General features: G+C 43.2%; 1 protein-coding gene and 1 non-coding gene across 2 annotated transcripts; both read right to left on the reverse strand.

The window, feature by feature from the left end:
* Positions 1 to 257: 257 nt before the first annotated feature.
* CCDC152 (coiled-coil domain containing 152) lies at positions 258 to 17,104 on the reverse strand. The gene is made up of 8 exons (XM_056849129.1): positions 17,042 to 17,104; positions 15,790 to 15,895; positions 12,543 to 12,611; positions 12,039 to 12,103; positions 6,619 to 6,721; positions 4,921 to 5,048; positions 2,096 to 2,182; positions 258 to 380 (listed from the first exon to the last, which is right to left on the reverse strand). Exons 1-8 carry the CDS (start codon positions 17,102 to 17,104, stop codon positions 258 to 260), a joined length of 744 nt encoding a protein of 247 aa, XP_056705107.1.
* TRNAD-GUC (transfer RNA aspartic acid (anticodon GUC)) lies at positions 11,683 to 11,752 on the reverse strand. Its single transcript has one exon. It is a non-coding gene; the product is annotated as a tRNA-Asp (tRNA).
* Positions 17,105 to 21,645: the final 4,541 nt, after the last annotated feature.

Consider the following 21,645-nt stretch of genomic DNA (forward strand, 5'->3'; position numbering starts at 1 on the left):
ATGGAGAAGGAATTTGCTTAGAATGTGCTTGCTATAGTTATTGATGGTTTAATAGGGAAATAGGCTCCTATAAAGCTTGAATTCTTTTATGGCAAGTGCTTTGTAAGCATGAGGGAAGGGTGGAATATAAGTGGACTTTATCCCTGTGGTGCAATTTATAGGAGTTTTTAATAAATGGAAAAAGAAGGCAATCCTGTGTGGACTCATCGCTTGTGTGTCTTCCCAAATACACATCTGATACTGTTTTCAAGTCGTTCTCAAATCTGCCATCGTTTTGGGTGGACATCTTGACCCTTGCTGAGCCGCTGTTCTAAGTCTCTGATGGTGTTGCGGAGAACTTCAGTTTCCTTGTTTTTCTCTTCCTGCAAGTGCTGAAGCTTCTACAGAAATTCAAGCAAATAGTGTTGCGGCCCATTAAAAACCCAAAGCTTAGCTAGTATAAATACAATAAAAGTGCCTCTGCCATTGGAAAATACTAGAAATTGTTTGAAAGTACCATATTTTATTAATTCAGTTGCTGTAGTAGCCATTCATTGAGACAGTAGAGTGGTCCTAGTTGAGGCATATGGACGTTTGTTGAATTTTAAGACCATAGAATCATAGAGTTGGAAGGGACCACCAGGGTCATCTAGTCCAACCACCTGCATAATGCAGGAAATTCACAACTACCTCCCCCCCAGTGACCCCTACTCCATGCCCAGAAGATGTACCCATGACGTGTACCTCCCAAGCTGAACTATGGACTGGAACTGGGCTAAATGAGAACAAGACCACTGGAATTAGACCTGGCATTTTTAGCAGGTACTATATTCCTCCTCAACTACGGTAAGTAATGGCATGCATCTTTTCATGGTAGGCCCAAAGGCCATTCCAAAAACTATTGGTTAAGCAATAGTACATACACAGTGCCATACTTAGAGTTGTGACCTTAGTCCAAAGTCAATGGGCTTAGAAGGTTGTACCTCTGTTTAGGATAATAGTGACAGTCTTTCAAGTAATTTCACACACACACACACACACAGCACACTTAAGAGATGAGAACTATGCTGGATGAAAATTGCACACACTGTTGTCATCGTCTGAGGTCCATGTGCACCCAGTGCCCCCCTTCGTTTCAGTTAAGAAAGGCCATACTGGATCAGACCAAGGTCCATCAAGTCCAGCAGCCTGTTCACACAGTGGCCAACCAGGTGCCTCTAGGAAGCTCACAAACAAGATGACTGCAGCAGAATGACCCTGCTTGTGTTCCAAAGTACCTAATATAATAGTCATGCTCCTCTGATCCTGGAGAGAATAGGTATGCATGATGACTAGTATCCATTTTGACTAGTAGCCATGAATACCCCTCTCTGTGAACATGTCCACTCCCCTCTTAAAGCCTTCCAAGTTGGCAGAATGTTTAAAACATCAGAATCAGCTCCCCCTTTTGAAATGAACCAAGAAGTGGTTTGCCATTCTCACCTCCAAGTAGTGTGCTGTTACGCTCCTGCACCAAGAAATCATTGGTTTGGGGTGATTTGTTCTAACTTACAGAGCAGAGTCTCAGTTTGAGTTGTTGGTACATTTAAAGTATGGTATACCACACCATAATAGAAGAAGAAAATAGATTCCTTTGAAATGTGGTGTTGGAGGAGAGTGTTACGGATTCCGTGGACTGCCAGAAAAACAAATCAGTGGGTTATAGATCAAATCAAACCTGAACTGACCCTAGAAGCTAAAATGACTAAACTGAGGCTGTCGTATTTTGGTCACGTCATGAGACGACAAGAGTCACTGGAAAAGACCGTCATGTTAGGAAAAGTAGAGGGCAGCAGGAAAAGAGGAAGACCCAACAAGAGATGGATTGATTCAATAAAGGAAGCCACAGCCTTCAATTTGCAAGATCTGAGCAAGGCTGTCAAAGATAGGACATTTTGGAGGACTTTCATTCATAGGGTCGCCATGAGTCGGAAGCGACTTGACGGCACTTAACACACATAACACACATACCACACCATTAACAGACAAAGCGTTATGGCACTTCTGTACATTATCCAATGATATATACATACAGACCAACTTTTGGCAAGCATAAAGAGTGCTGAAAGACACATACCCGTCTGTAGATATTCTGAGGCAATGCACTGGGGTCAGGACGTGGTTTGGGTGTTCTGTTCTGCAACTGTGTCAGCTTAGCATCAAACTGAAATAAAAATGTTAATATGTTGACAAGCCCAATGAGGAAACATCCTGCTTATTAGATTTCAGTGAGACTGAAAATTGGAATTTTTTTGGGGAGGGGGCAGTTCAAATTTGAAGCAGTTGTGAAATCTACTGAGGTCCTGGCAAGACTATTTCAACATCTGACAAAACGCAGGATCAGACGTTGCAGCGCTCCAGAGTATATGAATTAAAAACACGTTTCCATTAGACGAGGCTGAAGAAAGCAAAATACTTCAGCACAAATGTTTTGCTTTCTCTGCTCCTTGACAGCTGAGAAATATAATGGGGAAAAACATACAGAGAACAATAAGTCTGACACTAGCATTTTAAGTACTTTTAAAAGAATCACGTCCCATGAATGTCAGTGGAAGTAAGCGAAGACCAAGAGGAGGCTATTACAGATATATTTATAAAATGTACACCCCTTTTCAAAGTGATGTTCAACATATCCATAAACATAATGAAAGCTCACTAAAATGGCATCCACAGAAATGATCCATGCCTAATAGTACCCAATTTTCCTCAGATTTGAAACAAAGATCAAAGGAGTCAGAACTCCGCCAGAAAAAGCTTTGTGAAATAAAACAGCCTGGCAGAGCTCACAACTTGACCAGAGAAGGTTGCTCTTTATGAGGGGTGTCAAACATAAAGTCCGCGGGCTGGATCTATCCCCTTGAAAGCTCTTATCTGGCCCACGAGCCAGGCTAGGCAGCCACCCACTCTCAATTCAGGGCTGGCTAGGCATGGCCTGGCCCGACCAAGTGACTTTTATGTCATATCTGGCCCAGGTAACAGTTGAGTTCGACACCCCTGCTCTGTACTTTCTGCTGGCAGGCCAAGGACCTGAGGATGCAATCCTAAGCCCATTTTCCTGGGAGTCAGCTCTATTTAATAAAATGGGACTTACTTCTAAGTAGACCTGTTTAGGATTAAGAACATAAGAAAGGCCCTGCTGGATCAGACCAAGGCCCATCAAGTCCAGCAGTCTGTTCACACAGTGGCCAACCAGGTGCCTCCAGGAAGCCACAAACAAGACGACTGCAGCAGCACCATCCTGCCTGTGTTCCACCGCACCCAAAATAATAGGCATGCTCCTCTGATACTAGAGAGAATAGGCATGCAGCATGACTAGTATCCACTCTAACTAATAGCCATGAATACCCCTCTCCTCCATGAATATGTCCACTCCCCTCTTAAAGCCCTCCAAGCTGGCAGCCATCACCACATCCTGGGGCAGGGAGTTCCACAATTTAACTATGCGTTGTGTGAAAAAATACTTTCTTTTATCTGTTTTGAACCTCCTGAAAGGAGAGGACTTTCAAAAGCAGCTGTTAGGCTCACTGTAGTTGGTGGGCGAGTCTACAAAAGGCAAATCGGCCGTTCTTCAGAACACTAGGCTAAATACACCTTTTCTATTCTAAATATTTTGGAAGTCAGCATTGGCTGTTTTTGCATGCTTATGTAAAGGTACAGAGTGCTCAAGGCACAGTGAATTATCTGGGGGGGGGGGTGTTTGCTGCTGGGGAAATGAAGTTCACACCAAGCTTTTTAAATCTTACCAACCTAATCTGAGTCCTTATTGTAAGGAACTCCATTCTAGTTCTAGAGTACAGCAAGGGTGTCAAAGATAAGGCCCATGGGCTGGATCCGGGTCCCGATCTGGGCTGGCAAGCCTGCTGTGGGCTGGCACACATGGCTGATCTGGGTTGGTACACATGGCTCGGCCGGACCAAATAACATTTATCTCATATCTGGCCCTCATCAACAAATTAGTTTAACACCCCTGAATTAGAGCTAAGATTCTACTCTAGTCCAACTAACCAGGATGGATGGAGATGCAGGAAGCATGTTCTGCTCTCATGGTAGCAAGATGGAGAAGAGAAAGAGAGAAGGCATCAGCTGGAAGGAAGGAAGATTCCCTGAAGCAATCTACTCATCAAAGGGACAGTAACAAAGCAGTGAAAGGAAGGAGGCACAGGATCCTGACAACCATGCATGGGAGATGACCATGCGTTTAGACCACTGGTTCCCAACCAGGGGTCCATGGACCCCCAGGGGTCCGAGAGAACTAAATTAAGGTCCGTGAAACAAAGTTATAAACCCATAATAAATTAATATTTTCAATTAAAAGTTCTCTATTATAAAATATATATTCAAATATTATTCTAAGTTTAATGTTTAACTAACAGTTATGATTAAAGTTTATTTTCAAATTCTCAGAATTTTTATTTTGAACCTTGGGGTCCCTGCACCGAACAAAAAAGTCCTAGTGGTCCCTGGTCAAAAAAAGGTTGGGAACCACTGGTTTAGACAATGGAGATTCACTACATATGCAGGAGAATTGCAAGACAAAACAGCCATGCATTAACTCCCCATGTCTCTGGATCTCTGTATTCCCCCTTTTACGTCTGAGGCTAAGAGGCTTAGTCTAAGAGGTGAAGAGACAGCACAAAGCCCTTCCCTTCCAACACTGCTGGAGGAGTCTTCTGCATGTCAATGAGTTCCAGAGTGGAACAGATATATTACACAAGGCTTCTGCCATGTGAACATAAGAAAGGCCCTGCTGGATCAGACCAAGGCCCATCAAGTCCAGCAGTCTGTTCACACAGTGGCCAACCAGGTGCCTCTAGGAAGCCACTAACAAGACGAGTGCAGCAGCACCATCCTGCCTGTGTTCCACTGCACTGCATCCTCTGTCTGTAGGTTTCTAGCACGTACCTCTATTTGCAATTTGATGATCTCATTCTCTTTTTCCTTTTCTTGATCTCTCAGTTGCCTGGTTAGTTCTGAAATCTCCAGATCTTTCTTTTCTATTAGTTGTTTGTGTTCTTCCTCTTTTGTTTCAACTGATAAAAATAATGACAACAATACTGAAGTAACATTCATTGGTTAACCCTGAGTAGATTCCATTGTGATAAATAGCCGTGAATGTAAACCGCTTGTTCTCTTTAAAAAGAGACTATCATTTTAATATGAAAAATCCTGAAACTTGACAGCACTTTCCGCCACCAATCCAAATTTATGCGGAAAGGGGGAGCCAATGTGGGAGTGTATGCCCAATCTCTATTTCAAGACCTACAGGTTTATGTATCCAAGCTGCAACATTCCTCTTTAGTACCTGAATGTTTTTTTTCTTGAGTCAGTTCATATACCAGACATGAGCATGGCAGACAGGGAAAATGTCGAGGACAATGAAAAGTAAGGGGAAGGGCAGGTTCGAGCACCTCCTACACACACCCTTTTTGATACTCAAAATGAAACCTCTCATATCCTTCTTTATACATTAATGAGGCAGACATGTGAGCAAACACAGCTCCTTCTGTCACATTAAGAGGGGTTCCCAGCAGCTTCCTCATAGGCAGAAAAAATCTTTTTGAAAGAACAGTGCCAGGCTGCAGTTTTTTCATGCCTGTACGTGGGACGAGTGAGAAACAGGCTGCCCATCTTGCTGGAGTAGGGTCGCCAGGTCCCTCTTCCCCACCGGCAGGAGGTTTTTTGGGTGGAGCCTGAGGAGGGTGGGGTTTGGGGAGGGGAGGGACTTCAATGCCATAGAGTCCAATGGCCAAAGAGGCCACTTTATCCAGGTGAACTGATCTCTATCGTCTGGAGATCAATTGTAATAGCAGGGGATCTCCAGCTAGTACATGGAGGATGGCAACCCTATGCTGAAACCAAATCAAGCAAATACAATTAAATCAGTTTGCAGGTCACAGATGGTAAATGAGCTCTTTTGGAGATGGAAAAGGATATTTAAAATAGGTTTGAAAGAGGTCTATCATGTGAAACCTGACCTGGATAACCCAGGTTAGCCAACATTTGTCAGAGCTCAGAAACTAAGCAGGGTCGGTTCTCATTAGTACCTAGATAGAAGACCACCAAGAAAGTCCAGGTTTGAGGTGCAGATGCAGGCAATGGCAAACCACCTCTGTTCATCTCATGCTTTGAAAACCCTCTGTCCATAAGTCTGCTGCAACCTGACGGCACTTTCCACCACCAAGCAGCTGGAGCCTGTTCTGTAGGTTATGTCTGCCTCAGCCTATAATGGTCCAGGCTAGTCCCATCTCATCAGATCTTGGCTGCTAAGCAGGGTCAGCCCTGGTTAGAACTTGTATGGGAGACTACCAGGGAACTCCACGCAGATGCAGGCAATGGCAAACCACCCCTGTTCATCTCTTGCCTTGAAGATCCTATTGAGTCTCACCATAAGTTGGTTGTGACTTCACACACACACACACACACACACACACACACACACACACACACACACACACACACACAGAGCCATGTGAAATGTACTCTCAAACTAATGGTCTTTAATTTGAAAAAGAATTAAGTGGTAACAATGAAGATTTTGCTTTGGATGTGACAAATTTCAGTATATCTCAAATGCATCGTACGTGTATTGTGCGAACTTACGTCTTTTGTTCATTTCACAGTGAGTATTCTTTTGTTCAAGCTTGTGCTCCTCTTCCTTGCTTTCAATTTCTTTCACAAGTCTGTCAATCTGACTTTCATATTCCTGTGAATTTGTTTAAACAATTGTTTGGAACAATAGGATTTGCAACGTATCTGATCAGTCTGTGTTCACAAAATTCCCCTACATACCATGTTAGGATTAAGGAATTTTTTTTTTAACAAAACACTGTCAGGCATTTCAAAATTAACTTTGAAAGCCATGAATCCTCTAGGAGGCCTTGAGCAAGACCCAGCCTCAATCCTTTATTTATAAAAGAGGGATAATGTGGCCCTTATCCTCAAAACAGCTTAGATGGAATGGAGTACTTCAAGCAAATCTAGGGTCAATTCATACTCCTGATCTTGCTTGTTGAAGATATGAGTAGGCCTGTGGAGAGGTTTGTTTACCAGCATACAGCTCATAACATTGAATAAGTGTTCATTCTACTTGTTGGCAGCTTTGAAAGAGCATGAAAATATCTTTGAGCTAGCAGCTGGACATGTGGCTGAGCAATGAAAGAACATCATCATGTGATATAGGCTGCATAGTTCCACTTTGGGTTGCCAACCTCTGGGTGAGGCCTGGAGAACTCCCAGAATTACTAGTCTCTAGTTGACAGAGATCAGTTCTCGAAAAAAAAAACTGCTTTGGAGGGTAGACTGTCTGGTAGTATACTCCATGTAGGTCCTTCCCATTGCCAAACTCTATCCTCTACTTCCCGGGGTTCTTCATGCAATTAATTAATGAAATCCTGCATGACCTGTTGTTTAAAGGAGTGGTGGTTTACTTAGATGACATTCTGATTTACTCCAATACTTACGAAGAGCATGTTGCCATGGTCAGAGAGGTGCTATGGCACCTCAGAGAGAACCAACTCTATGCTAAGGTCTCCAAGTGCGAGTTCCACCGAGACCACTTGACTTTTCTGGGTTACATAATCTCGCACCAGGGACTGGCTATGGACCCCAAAAAGGTGCGAGCAGTGGTGGACTGGGAGCCGCCCTCGACCCGGAAGCAAGTCCAGCAGTTTCTTGGGTTCGCAAATTTCTACAGGGGATTCCTCCACAACTTCGCCCAAGTGGTGTTACCCATAACCAACCTCCTCGAAACCAAGGGAAAGGGGAGTTCGGCAACCCTGCCATCCGCTCGGGTGGAGTGGACACCGGAGTGTCAAAGGGCTTTTGACACACTTAAACAGTTGTTTACCTCTGAGCCTGTGTTGAAGCATCCGGATTGTGGCCGGTCTTTTGTCGTTCAGGTGGATGCCTCAGAGGTAGCCATAGGAGGGGCCCTTTTGCAGGGGGGGGGGAGGATGGTCAGCTACACCCCGTGCTTATTTTTCCAAAAAGTTTTCCCAATCCCAGATGAACTGGCCCATATGGGAAAAAGAAGCCGCCGCGGTAAAACATGCTTTAACGGTGTGGAGACATTTTCTAGAGGGGGCAGACGCCCCCTTCGAGGTTTGGACTGATCACAAGAACTTAGAAGCCCTAATGGGGGCTCGCAAACTTTCAGCCAAACAAGGTGGGTGGATTTGTTTTCTAAGTTCAAATTTGTGCTGCGCCATGTTCCTGGGAAGCAAAACCAGCTGGCGGATGCTCTATCCTGCCTCCCCCAATACCCGAGCAAAGTGGAGTGCCCCACGGAGTCCCTTTTTACTCCCGCACAGAGGGGTCTGATGTTAGCCGTACAGACCCGTGCCCAAACACAACGGTCCCTCGAGTTCGTGGACGTGCAGTGCCCAAGTGAAACGCTCGCCCCCTTCCCTCCATCACAGCAGACTGAAGTGTCGGGGGAACCCGCGAGTCCTACTCCTGAGGAGCCTCCTGAATCTCCACTTCCTCTCCCGGAGGGTCTAACTGATTCCTTCAGAAATGCGTTGACCCAGGGTTGCCAAATGGAACAGTTATCCAATGCCTTTCCTGCAAATCTTGTTAAGAGGGGGGACTGTGGTTTAAAGACACCAAGTTATATGTGCCTGAAGCACTTCGGGGGGAGGTGTTGGGTCTTGCTCACGGGGCGAAATCTGCAGGACATTTTGGTTTCGTGAAGTCGCTACACCTGCTTCGTCGACAATTTTGGTGGCCTAAAATGCGATCGGACTTAGACACCTTCATACGTGGTTGTCCCACCTGTGCCATCGCCAAACGGTCCCCAGGAAAGCCCCCCGGGTTGTTGCAGCCCTTAGAAACACCCTCAAGACCGTGGGAAGTTATTGCCATGGATTTTATGATGGATCTCCCTCTCAGCAGGGGGAAAACGGTACTATGGGTGGTTACTGATCTATTTTCCAAGCAAGTACATTTGATTCCTTGTGCAGGCTTGCCTTCCACCCCAAAATTGGCCCATTTGTTTGTGTCACATGTTTTCAAACATCACGGGTTTCCACGCAAGGTGGTCTCCAACCGCGGGGTTCAATTTGTTGCCAAGTTTGGAGAGCTTTTCTCAAATTGGTGGGGTGGAGCAGGGGCTGTCAAGTCCTTTTCACCCTCAGACCGATGGGCAGACTGAACGAGTAAATGCTGTTTTGGAGTGATATTTACGGTGTTATGTTAATTACCATCAAGATGACTGGGTCGACCTCTTGCCTTTTGCCGAATATGCTTATAATAATGCTGTGCATCAGTCTACAGGGTTTAGCCTGTTCCACGCAGTGTATGGGAGAGAGTTCGGTCCCCTAGGCAGTGTTGACGTCTCGGGGGAGGAGGGAGGTGCCGACATAACAGAGTGGGTCCAGGCCATTCAGACCACTTGGCCCTGGTTACAAAAGAATCTGGAATGGGCTAAACGGAAATACAAAATCCAGGCAGATAAGCATCGTTCGCCTGATTGGGATTTTAAGGTGGGGGATCTAGTGTACCTGTCCACAAAAAACCTCCGATCCCTTCGCCCGTGCAGGAAACTTAGTGAGAAGTTTGTGGGACCTTTTCCCATATCCCGAATCATCAACAAAGTGACCGTGGAACTCTCCCTCCCCAAAGCTTTGAGAAAGGTCCATCTGGTGTTTCATATCAGCCTCCTGAAACGACATATGCCCTCGCCCGAATGGCATCCAGAAGTTCCTCTGGAGGTACCAAACATGTTGGGGGGGGGGGGAGGAGCACTTCGAAGTTTCTAAAATCCTCGACTCCCGTATCCACAGGGGAGCGCTCCAGTACCTTGTTCGCTGGAAGCACTTCGGTCCTGCTTACAATGAATGGGTTGCTCACCACCACGTCTCCGCCCCCTGACTGGTCCGCCAATTCCATGCGGCATACCCGGATAAACCCTCCCCATCGGACATGGGAGGGGGAGGAGGGTCTTAGAGGGGGCAGAATGTCAGACTCCGGCCTGGTACGGAACAGCTTGGTAAGCCAGATGGTATTTCAAGGTCGAACTGTCTAAGGTTGTTGTGTCTGCCCTATCCTGGGAAAGGGCAAGTCCTATCGGGGGGTTGCTGTAGCAACTAGGAATCCTCCAGAATGTTCACTCTCCAGAATGTTCACTCTTACTATATATCGTCTGTACCCTTAGAGTTTCCCCCCATTAGTGTCCTTGCTTATTTACACGTCGATTTCTGCATCTCACTGTATATTTCTCAATAAATCATCTTTCTACAGACGACCTGCCTAGAGGGTGATTTGTGGGATTTGTCAAGCGGGCCCAGAGCTGACAAGAGCTGGCAGCCCTGGTTCCACCACAGCCATGCCTTAGTCCAATTGTCAAAGTTCATAGTAGCCAAAGTAGAGCACTTGAATTTAATTGGGGCTACAGTGCTGGGGGGTGGGATTTAAACCCTTTCTATTCACTGTTGTCCTGATCAAAATCATCCCCCCTTGCTGTTATTTGATCTGTAGGGGAAAATTCACTTTTACCTGTATGTTTTTCCATGAACACATGAAGCTGCCTTATATTGAATCAGACCCTTGGTACATCAAAGTCAGTATTGCCTACACAGACCAGCAATGGCTCTCCAGGGTTTCAGGCAGAAGTCTTTCACATCACCTACTTGCCTACTCCCTTTAACTGGAAATGCCAGGGATTGAACCTGGGACTTTCTGAATGCCAAGCAGATGCTCTACCACTGAGCCACAGCCCCTCTCACTAAACTCCCCTCTACCACCACTGCAGCCCTAATTCATTTTGCCTTAAAATGAATGACTATTAGCTTAAAAACAAATGAACAAAACTTTGGAAGATTCAATAGTAGATCTCTTGGCATTGCATCTAATTACACCCTTAAATACTTCAGTTTGCTGTGTACAACTTTCAATGAACTCATTAAAGTGAAGCTGCAAGGAGCAATAAAACAAGGTTAAAACAAATGCAGTAGCCTCATGTAAGCCAACTCATTGGTTCTTCTCCAAGGTCTGAGCCCAGCCCTCTTCTCTGCCGATGCCTGTGAGTGAACCTAGATTTTATACATGCAGTATAAATGATCTATCTCCGAATTATGACCTTTCCCCTCTAACTGTGAAGTATTTTTCACACTTACAATTCATTTTTGTTGTTGTTGTTGGTTTTTTTTTTTTTTAATATGCCTACTTTCTCTACCACTTAAGGCAGAAGCAAACCGGCTTACAATCACCTTCCCTTCCCACAACAGATACCATGTGAGGCAGGTGAGGCTGAAAGAGCTCTAAGAGAACTGTGATTAGCCCAAGGTCACCCAGTTGCCTTCATGTGTAGGAGTGGGAAAACCAACCTGGTTCACCAGATTAGAGTCCGCCGCTCACGTGGAGGAATGAGGAATCAAACCCCGTTCTCCAGATTAGAGTCCACCGCTCCAAACCACCGCTCTTAACCACTACACCATGCTGGCTCTCTTACAGTATGGGATAGTGCAATAAGCAAGCAGGCTGTGACAACAGCTTTATTACTACGATGACACAACATACAGTGAACACATGTACACATGAAGTTGCCTTACACTGAATCAGACCCTTGGTCCATCAAAGTCAGTATGGTCTACTCAGACTGGCAGCGGCTCTCCAGGGTCTCAAGCAGAGGTCTTTCACATCACCTACTTGCCTAGTCCCTTTAACTGGAGATGCCGGGGATTGAACCTGGGACCTTCTGCATGACAAGCAGAGGCTCTACCACTGAGCCACACCCTTTGTATGGATATAACTAAGGCCTTCATGGTAGATGCACAGGAACAAGCATTTGAGATGGGTGTGTAGACAGATTATGAGCCTCAACCAAGACAAAAAACTTAACAGTACCAAACCTCCTTATAGCCAGGCTGCTCACTATGATGATTTCTAATGACAACACAATAATAATGAGAATTATCCCACTAACAACTTATCAAAGAAGACAATATTTCCATGGAAAACATATTTCATAGTCAATGTCCTACAAAAAAGTAGCCCATTACAGACAAAGTGCACATTCCTACCTGTTTGCAGGTCTTTACTTTCTCTTCTAACATACAGGCTGTGTTCTTCAACCTCTCATTTTCATCTGTATAAATAACAATAAATAATAATAAACTTTTATTTATACCCTGCCCTCCCCCAGCCAGGCTGGTGGAGGAGAGTTTTACGGATACCATGGACCTCCAACAGACAAATAAGTAGATTCTAGATCAAATCAAGCCTGAACTGTCCCTAGAAGCTAAAATGTCTAAATTGAGGCTATCGTACTTTGGTCACATTATGAGAAGACAAGGGTCACTGGAAATGACAATAATGCTAGGAAAAGTTGAAGGCAGCAGGAAAAGAGGAAGACTCAACATGAAATAGATTGACTCTATAAAGGAAGCCACGGGCTTCAGTTTGCAAGACCTCAGCAAGGCTGTTAACAATAGGATGTTTTGGAGGACATTAATTCATTGCGTTGCCATAAACTGGAAGCGACTTGACAGCACTTAACACACACAAACATGCAGTTGTTTTATTACCTCTCAAATGATGCTGGTTTTCAATAACTTGTTGAAGGTTCTTAATCATGTTCTGAAGCGTAGCACATTCTTTTATAAAAACAGGCAGAAAGAAGATTTTTTTAATGTTATAATTATTTATTATAAAGTTCTGTCAAATTATTCTATTTGAGAATGGGCATTCTTTGATGTAATTTAAAAAATGCGATGTGGTTGCTTGGCTTCTACCCGTTGCATTTTCAAAGATTTTTAAGTACTGTTTTTGCATTTTTTAAAATTTTGGCTGCTATTTAATAGCCAGTGGTTTAGTGGTTAAGAGCGGTGGACTCTAATCTGTAGAACAGGGTTCAATTCCCCACTCCTCTTGGGCCAGTCAGAGTTCTTTCAGAACTGTCTCAGCCCACACAGAGGCAGGCAATGGCAAACCACCTCCAAACATCTCTTACCTTGAAAACCCTACGGGGTCATCATAAGTCAGCTGTGACTTGACGGCACTTTCAGACACCACATAATAGATGTATTAATTTTTTTTAAGTAAGCGGCATTTCAAAGTGCTTGCAATTTCATGTAATGAACACAAGATGGCCCTCTGGTATTCTCATATTAGCTTTAGCACACCGTTGTCTTTTTTGCTGTCTTCTTAAAATAACAAAATGCAAAACACCCCTTTATATAGGGTTGAAGGGTGGAAACCCACTACATGACCTATCAGAACTGCATATACCATGAGAACATTTTCCAAAAAACGTAATAAAGCCCTGCTTCCCCTCCCCATTGCTTGCATCCCCAGTTGTATGACAATGCATCTAGAAATTTCCATGAATGGGATGGCTGTCGGGGTCTCCCATGAAAAGATCCATTTACTCAATTTCTTCCTCTGCCCCCTCCCCAATGCAGACTCTTTACGCCGGGATTGAGAGCAGCCTGCTTATTAGGGTTGCCAACCTCCAGGTACTAGCTGGAGATCTCCTGCTATTACCACTGATCTCCAGACGATAGAGATCAGTTCACCTGGAGAAAATGGCCACTTTGGCAATTGGACTCTATGGCATTGAAGTCCTCCCACCGGTGGCAAAGAGGGACCGGGCAACCCTACTGCTTATTTGCATCTGATGTAATTTTCTCAAGTGTTTTCAAGGACAGCACCAGACTGGAATACATCAGTCCTGGAGATTATCAAAACAGTGTGGTTAATAATTTCTTTTTTTGTATATTCAGGAATCCAAGAAAACCTCATTGTTGCAAATCCGCTGATGGTGGTAAAAATTTGTAATAGAGCATAATGATTTAATAATATTTGGGGAAGAGTTTAATGATCAAATTAACATACTTAGTATATGCTCAAAGAATGTCAGATTTGGGGTGAACAAATTCTGTGAATGTATTGAAACTCCAGTTTCCAAGATGGAATCCACCCATGTGTATTCTTTGGTGTGCTATAATTGATATGCAATTAATATGTAAAATTGATTTGGATAGAAGAGCTTATTGTGAGCTATTTAAACACCTATTATACATATAGAAACTTCACTGTTTGAAATGTGCTCCAGGAAAATGAATCCTGACATTCAAAGTTTCCCCTGCACTGTTAAACACTGCATATTTGTTCTATGTAATACCGATCCCTAAGGAAGCCTGCAAAGAGACAGTGCACAGTAAATTCAGTTAAACTAATCCATCTGTGCTTTTATACCATTCTTTTTCTTTATAGGTAAAGTCTTTGCATTACAGCAGAGACAACCTAACAAATCACGCTCTGTTTCTGACAAACACTCTTATGATTTATGAGCTGTTGTTTTGCTCTGCTCTGTCATTTAAAGAAGGCTTCAAGGGACGAAAATTACCATTTCTTTTCTGCCTGCAATATATATCCAGCCAATCTTCAGTCTTGCAGATCACCACGATTGGTGCCTATTTTACAAAGATATAATCTAGGCATAGATCTTCAGTGAAAAATATAGTTGTGATTAATTTTGAGCGCTCACCCTTAAGGGATTTGTGCTATTTGTACTGATTGAACAGAGAAAGGAATGCTTGCAGTTTAAGGCCCTCTTACTTGCGCTCCAGCTGCCCCATTTCCTGATAAATTGCTGTTCCAGTTTATCGTGTTTTTGCCTTTTGGGTATTCCTTGCTAAAATTTCATCAGGGACATTTGCCAAAGTTGCAACTCTTTAGAGCATCTGTAACTTAAATCTTTAAGTTTGAGCCAGAGTCTTGGACTTTAAGGGGGAGACCTGCGTTCAAATTCTAACGCCGTCATGAAATTCACTAGCTAACTTGAGGCCAGTCACTCTCTTTCACCCAAATACCCCAAAGGGAGAATAAGGTGGGAATATATGCTGCCCCCTTGAGCCCCTTGTATGTTCTGAGTTCTTTGAGGAAAAGGGCATGTTTCAAAACAAACTACAAACTTGGTTCTTCTTTAGTATACTGATTAGGAAGAGCCACATACAGTAGGATCAGCTAGTATTAAGTGTTCTTCTTTTACCCAGCCAACGGTTGCATACAGATTTCACAATCAAACAAAGGTTTTTTTGTGACTGGTTCAAGCCTGGCTTGTTTCCATCTTCCCTTCCACCTCCTCCCTTTTTCAGAATCCTGGTTTGTGGGGAAGAAAATGCCAGGCATTCATATTTGGATGGTATGGGGAACTGGCATTCGACAGAAGGTTTCTGAAATCAGGAAGCTTTTGATCAGCTCTGCATATGAAGGGAGGATAGGGTTATGGCGGTTTTACAAGTTGATAAGCAGGTGAGCACAATCTCAGACGCAAGCACTCCAGTATAAGTAGTTTGTTGACTAGTTATAAATCACTGCTGTGAAGCTTTGGGGTCGTTTTGAAACTAGAAGCAGACAATGTTTTATTTAACTTGATTAGGTGTTCTAACACTTTAGAAGGAAGTATATATTTTAATATACAGCATCCATTATTTAGCAGACCATGAGGAGGATCTCCTAGAACATAATCATCAGCTTTCCCAGTGTCTGATTTTAGCTTTCCCTCTGTATGTGAATGCAGGAAAACAGACTGTAACTGTGTAAATGGCAGGCGGAGGTGATCAACCCAGAGGAGTGAAATAGAGCAAGCCAGCCTATTCTCTCCCTGTAGGGTTGCCAGGTCCCTCTTCGCTACTGGCAGGAGGTTTTTTGGCCGGAGCTTGAGGAGGGCGTGGTTTGGGGAGGGACTTCAATGCCATAGAGTCCAATTGCCAAAACACTGAAACTATTAAATATAGGAATGCAAGAAAACACTTCTAAGTGACTCACCTTCTTTTGCTGACTCTTCCTGTGATTGGCTGATGGTTAGTAATTTGTTTGCTTTTTCCAACTGCAGAGTCAGATGGTTATTTTCTCCATGAAGTTCTGATATTTTCTGTTGGACATTGTTTAGATTACAAATGGAAATTTTTTTTGGCTCCAATTTTATTTTCATTTAAAAATTGCTTTTATTGTGAACCACCGTTGGCCACAACCACATTAGTCTTTTCAGACATTACAGTTATACTTACTGGGAGCATACTAATTGAATGTAACAGGAGCACATGATCTTCCCTATATAATGGTCAAAAAGGGCAAGAGTCCAGTAGCACCTTAGTCTTTAAGGTGCTACTGGACTCTTGCCCTTTTTGACTACTGCAAACAGACTAACACGGCTACCCACTGTGAATTACCTATATAATGGGTAACTGTATTGTACGAGCAGAAGGAATGAGCATTTTTACTATTTTCAAAGCCAACCTTGGCCCTGAAAAATCCAGTGTTCATACAGACTAGAGCTTCAAGGTTGCCAATTAACTGGAGGGGGAAAGAGTTCTGTCCTTTTAATAGAGGCTTAATGGGGTTCTGCCCTGACCTGGATGGCCCAGGCTAGCCTGATTTCATCAGATCTCAGGAGCTTAGCAGGGTTGGCCCTGGTTAGTACTTGGATGGGAGACTACCAAGGAACACCAGGGTTGTTATGCAGAGGAAGGCAATGGCAAACCACCTCTGAACGTCTATTACCTTGAAAACCCTACTGGGTTGCCATAAGTCTGCTGCAACTTTATGGCACTTTGTGTTTGTTAAGTACCATCAAGTCACTTCCGACTCATGGTGACCCTATGTATCAATGTCCACCAAAACGTCCTAAGAACGTAAGTCCTATCACTTTACACACACACAATGGGGCTATATTTATCAAGTGATGCAATTTACCTCCATGCCATAAAAGCCTTCAGTTGCCAATTTATTCACATTATGCCTCTATTAAATGCATAATTTAATTTCCCCCCTCTAGGTCTGTTGGCAATCCGTGCTGTACAGGCATGGTAAATATATTTGTTACCCCATTTGTAGTGACTGTGCATATTGGGATGATTGTGGGTAGCAAACATTTCCATTGCACACAGCTGGTAGGCTGCTGGTATGCATGATTGTAACGTCTGAAAAAGTCACAATTTTCAATAAATAAAAATAAACACATTAGCGTGGCAATGACACAGCAAACTAAACGTTTGGTATTACTTTCATACAACAGTACCTTTTCTATATGAGAGAAATCATCTAGAAGTTTATCCAGATTTACCACACTCATTTTCTTCATGCTTGGTTATCTGCAAGATCACTCAGTAACTTTCTGTATAAAAGAAACACGTATTTAAGAATTAGAACTCTGTTAGCATAATTCTATATTCATTAACGTTGGTTCCATTTTATCACATAGTCTTTATTTTGGTGTAGTGTGTGATCCCACTGACAAAACTGACTGTATTCCCCAGACCACCACAACAGAGCACATGTCACTGTGCTGACTGACAGAATCTCATTCAATTATGTATAACTAGGATTCCTATTTCCTTAACATCGAACAAAATTTGATACATCTTTGACAGTGAATATTGTTGTCATAATACTTTCAATCTCTTTAGCGCCTGTAAACTTCCTTCTATTTCCCTTACTATTATTCTGTATTTTTTTAAAGGCCCAATTTGGAAATATTCAACCAACAGTATTCCAAACCTAATTTCTTTAAATTGATAATCTGTTGGGGCTTTATTCTCCTCAATTCAACTGACGTATCTATTCACATAAATAAGTTTTAGATACAAAAATCCGAAATAGAAGCCTGCTGGTTGATCTTGGGCCAGCCTCTCGTCAGACTAACCTACCTCACAGAGTTAGGATTGCCAATAGTCTGGAGAAAGAAAAATCTTACCCCTTTAATAGAAGCTTGATGGGATTTTATTTATCGGATGATGTTATTTACCTCCATGCTTTAGCTGCCCATTTCTACATATTAGGCCTCTATTGAAAGGGACAGAACAGAGGGGGAAGTCATTTTATTGTTAAATTAGTAATATTCCTTGTTTTTTTTTATCACTACTATTATTTTTACTATTGGATATTGTTTCCATGCTGATATGTTAAATTATATATATATATATATATATATATATATATATATATATATATATATATATATATATATATATATATATATATATATATATTTTTAAAAGAACATATCCTCCCCACAGGGGGTTGGCAAACCTACTTACAGGGTGGTTGTTGTGAGGATGAAAAGGAAAGGGGCAGAGCAAGGCGGTAAGCTACTTTGGGCCTTCACTGGGGAGATCAGCAGGGTATACGTAACTAAAACAAATACAATAAATAAATACAAGACATAGCATTTATGCTTCCACCACAGCCAAACGTCCCCCCTCCTTCTTCGGGGAGAAGCAGAATTCAGCCTGTGCTGTGGTGAGTCACAACAAGGTTTGCGTGTATTTCAGTGTGTGAGAGGAAGGAAGCACAATGCATTTTTTGAACAGGGGTGCCAGTTTTTGCCCCACACTGCCCCATCGCTGTCCTTTGATCCCGGGAGTCTAGCAGGTAGGGTTGCCAACCTCCAGGTACCAGCTGGAGACCCCCTGCTATAACAACTGATCTCCAGCCGATAGAGATCAGTTCCCCTGGAGAAAAATGGCCGCTTTGGCTGTAAAACACACGAAGCTGCCTTATGCTGAATCAGCCCCTTGGTCCATCAAAGTCAGTTTTGCCTACTCCAGGGTCTCAGGCAGAGGTCTTTCATATCATCCACCCGCCTAGTCCCTTTAACTGGAGATGCCGGGGGTTGAACCTGGGACCTTCTGCATGCCAAGCAGAGGCTCTACCACTGAGCCACAGCCCCTCCCCAAAGTCATGTTATGCAAACCAAATCTGAACTGTGTCAACTGAATGCCAAATTTTGGTGAACGACCCCATTTTAATTGCGGCCGATGTTAGGAGAGCATGAAAACTGAGAAGTGTTAGAGACGTTTGCATTACATATTTTACAAGAGGTCAGAGTACCAAACTAGGACCAGGAAGGCCCAGGCTCAGATCCCTTCTCTGCCATGAAGTGCTCTGGATGACCTTTGGCTATCGGACTCTGTTGTGTATGCAATAAACCTAGGGAGTAGGAGCGGGAACCACGAGCGACAGCCCACCCAACGGGCGTGGGGAGCGTGGCCCAAACCCCGCCCTCCTCAGGCTCCGCCCCCCAAAACCTCCTGCTGATGGCAAAGAGGGACCTGGCAGCCCTGTTAGCAGGTGATTGTGTTTAGGGCCACACAGTAAAAACCTTCATGCTGACCTCTGCCTATGCAGCTATGCTTAAAGAGCAGGCCAGGCCTTTATTTCCTGATCAGTTGGCAACCCCGTTGGTGAGAAACGTGGCCTTCGCGCAGAATACGTTCTGGAGCCGTGAGCAGAGGAGAACAGGGCTTCGTGAGCTCACCTGGCACACGTTTGTTGTGCGGCCAGAGCTTATGTTGATAAAGGAACAGATAATACAGCACTTAGAAAGGGCAAAACCTGTCTGCTACCTATATTTCTAATGGTCTAGAGCAGCGGTTCCCAACCTTTTTTTGACCAGGGACCACTAGGACTTTTTTGTTCGGTGCAGGGACCCCAAGGTTCAAAATAAAAATTCCGAGAATTTGAAAATAAACTTTAATCATAACTGTTAGTTAAACATTAAACTTAGAATAATATTTGAATATATGTTTTTGTAATAGAGAACTTTTAGTTGAAAATGTTAATTTATTATGGATTTATAACTTTGTTTCGCGGACCTTCATGTAGTTCTCGCGGACCCCTGGGGGTCCACGGACCCCCGGTTGGGAACCAGTGGCCTAGAGGCGGCTTCTGTTTTTTTACACACTGCTTCTGTAAAAACTGTAAAAACTTCACTCGGAGAGGAAGCTTCTCCATTCGAACTGCAGGTTTTTCCCCTGCATTGGCCTGCTCCAGAAAAGGCACCCAAGCACCATTTAGATCACTGGTTCCCAACCAGGGGTCCATGGACCCCCAGGGGTCCGCGAGAACTGGCTCCCACGTGGTTTCTTAGCCCAATTCAAGGTGCTAGTGTTGGCCTTTGAAGCCCTATATTTTTTGGGACGAACATACCTTAAGGATAGGGTTGCCAGGTCCCTCTTCGCCATCAACGGGAGGTTTTTGGGGTGGAGCCTGAGGAGGGCGGGGTTTGGGGAAAGGAGGGACTTCAATGCCATAGAGTCCAATTGCCAAAGCGGCCAATTTCTCAGGTGAACTAATCCTTATCGGCTGGAGATCAGTTGTAATAGTAGGAGATCTCCAGCTAGTACCTGGAGGTTATGGAACTGTCTCCCCAGCGATGTTCGTCCCTTTCTATCATTGTATTTCATCAGTGGGTGAAGACTTTTTTTGTTTCATCTCAGTGATCCCTCCTTCCTGCCTTGTGTTTTAATTTGCTGCTCTCTGTTTTACATATGTATTTTAGTTCCAGTTCTAATTGCTTTTATGGTACATTTTAGTTTTTTGTAATGATGTATTTTATTGTGCTGTTTTATCTGTTAGCAGCCTTGGTGGCCCTCATTGGGCAGAAAGGGTAAGATAAATGTTGTAAATAAATAAATAAAATATAGGCTACACAGTCTTCTTCCCCATCATTGTTGGCTGAATTTGGTTGGAATTCAATTTGGTGTTTGTAAATGTATGATAGCCAATCCAAAATGTATAAATAACAATTATGTGTGTACACATTAATTAGTTTCAGGACTAATTAATAGCACTGTAAACCCTTCTACAGAGGATTTCAGATGACACCACTTGGAGATGGGGTAAAAACAGTCACACAGAAAATAGATTCACACAGAATATGGAGGCCAAACCATCTCACTGTTCTTACCCATCAGCACTGATTGATATTCAGAAGGTTCCTGCCTCCGAACATGGAGGTAGCATGGTGATGGACTGGTATTCCATGTATTTGCCTTGAAAGCCACCAAAAATAGTTCCCTTCTACAAGAGCTAATCTAGTTTTTCAGAAAAAATTTCCCGCACTGTTTAATATTTTGAACACCTTGACCAAGCATTCATTAAATATATTGTCTCCTCGTTTTTGCCTCCTAAATCCCAAACATGGATAGCTTTGAGAAAATTAAAGTAAAACATGTGACATATTGGATCGGTCCATGTAATTGAATTCATCACACAAACAAGGAAAAAAGGACACACAATTTCAGTTCAGTCTTGTTTTTTCTTTTCGCTTCAGAGCAGAGCAATGAATTGTGTTCCTTTCTGCGGAGAATATCCACCATTAATAATTCCCTTGGCCCTATGAAAGATGACCTAATTTCCCCAGCAGAGCTCCAGCCAGAGAAGATGTGAAATCTTCCTAGATAAAGTCAACAGTTGCTATTGATACTAGATATATGGGTGGTGGTATGCATTCTTTTTCCTAACTGAGGTTTGTGCTTATATTGGTATAGCAATATATACCAATATTTTAAAAAATGTTACTGATAGAAAAGGATAACACCAAGCTGCCAGTAAGGGACCTATTACCTGGGTAACAAAGTACCACTCTGATATTGTTCTTATAAATAGCATATTCCATTCTTGGGACTAACATGGCTCAGCATTCTTATTGCCATTTTAAAAAACTTTCTGGCTTGTATTGGGACAGAATAAATTCTGTTCAAGCTGATGCAGGGGGGTTGCATTAGCCAGTACCGTACAAGTTTTGACTTGATCAGTTCATTTCTTTGTGCAGTGGATCCTCCATGCCTTATATCACAGTCTGCTTTTTGATACTTCGCTCAATTTCAAATGAAACTTGCT

This window comes from Euleptes europaea, chromosome 4 (assembly GCF_029931775.1).
Source record: "Euleptes europaea isolate rEulEur1 chromosome 4, rEulEur1.hap1, whole genome shotgun sequence".
Classification (NCBI taxonomy): domain Eukaryota; kingdom Metazoa; phylum Chordata; class Lepidosauria; order Squamata; family Sphaerodactylidae; genus Euleptes; species Euleptes europaea.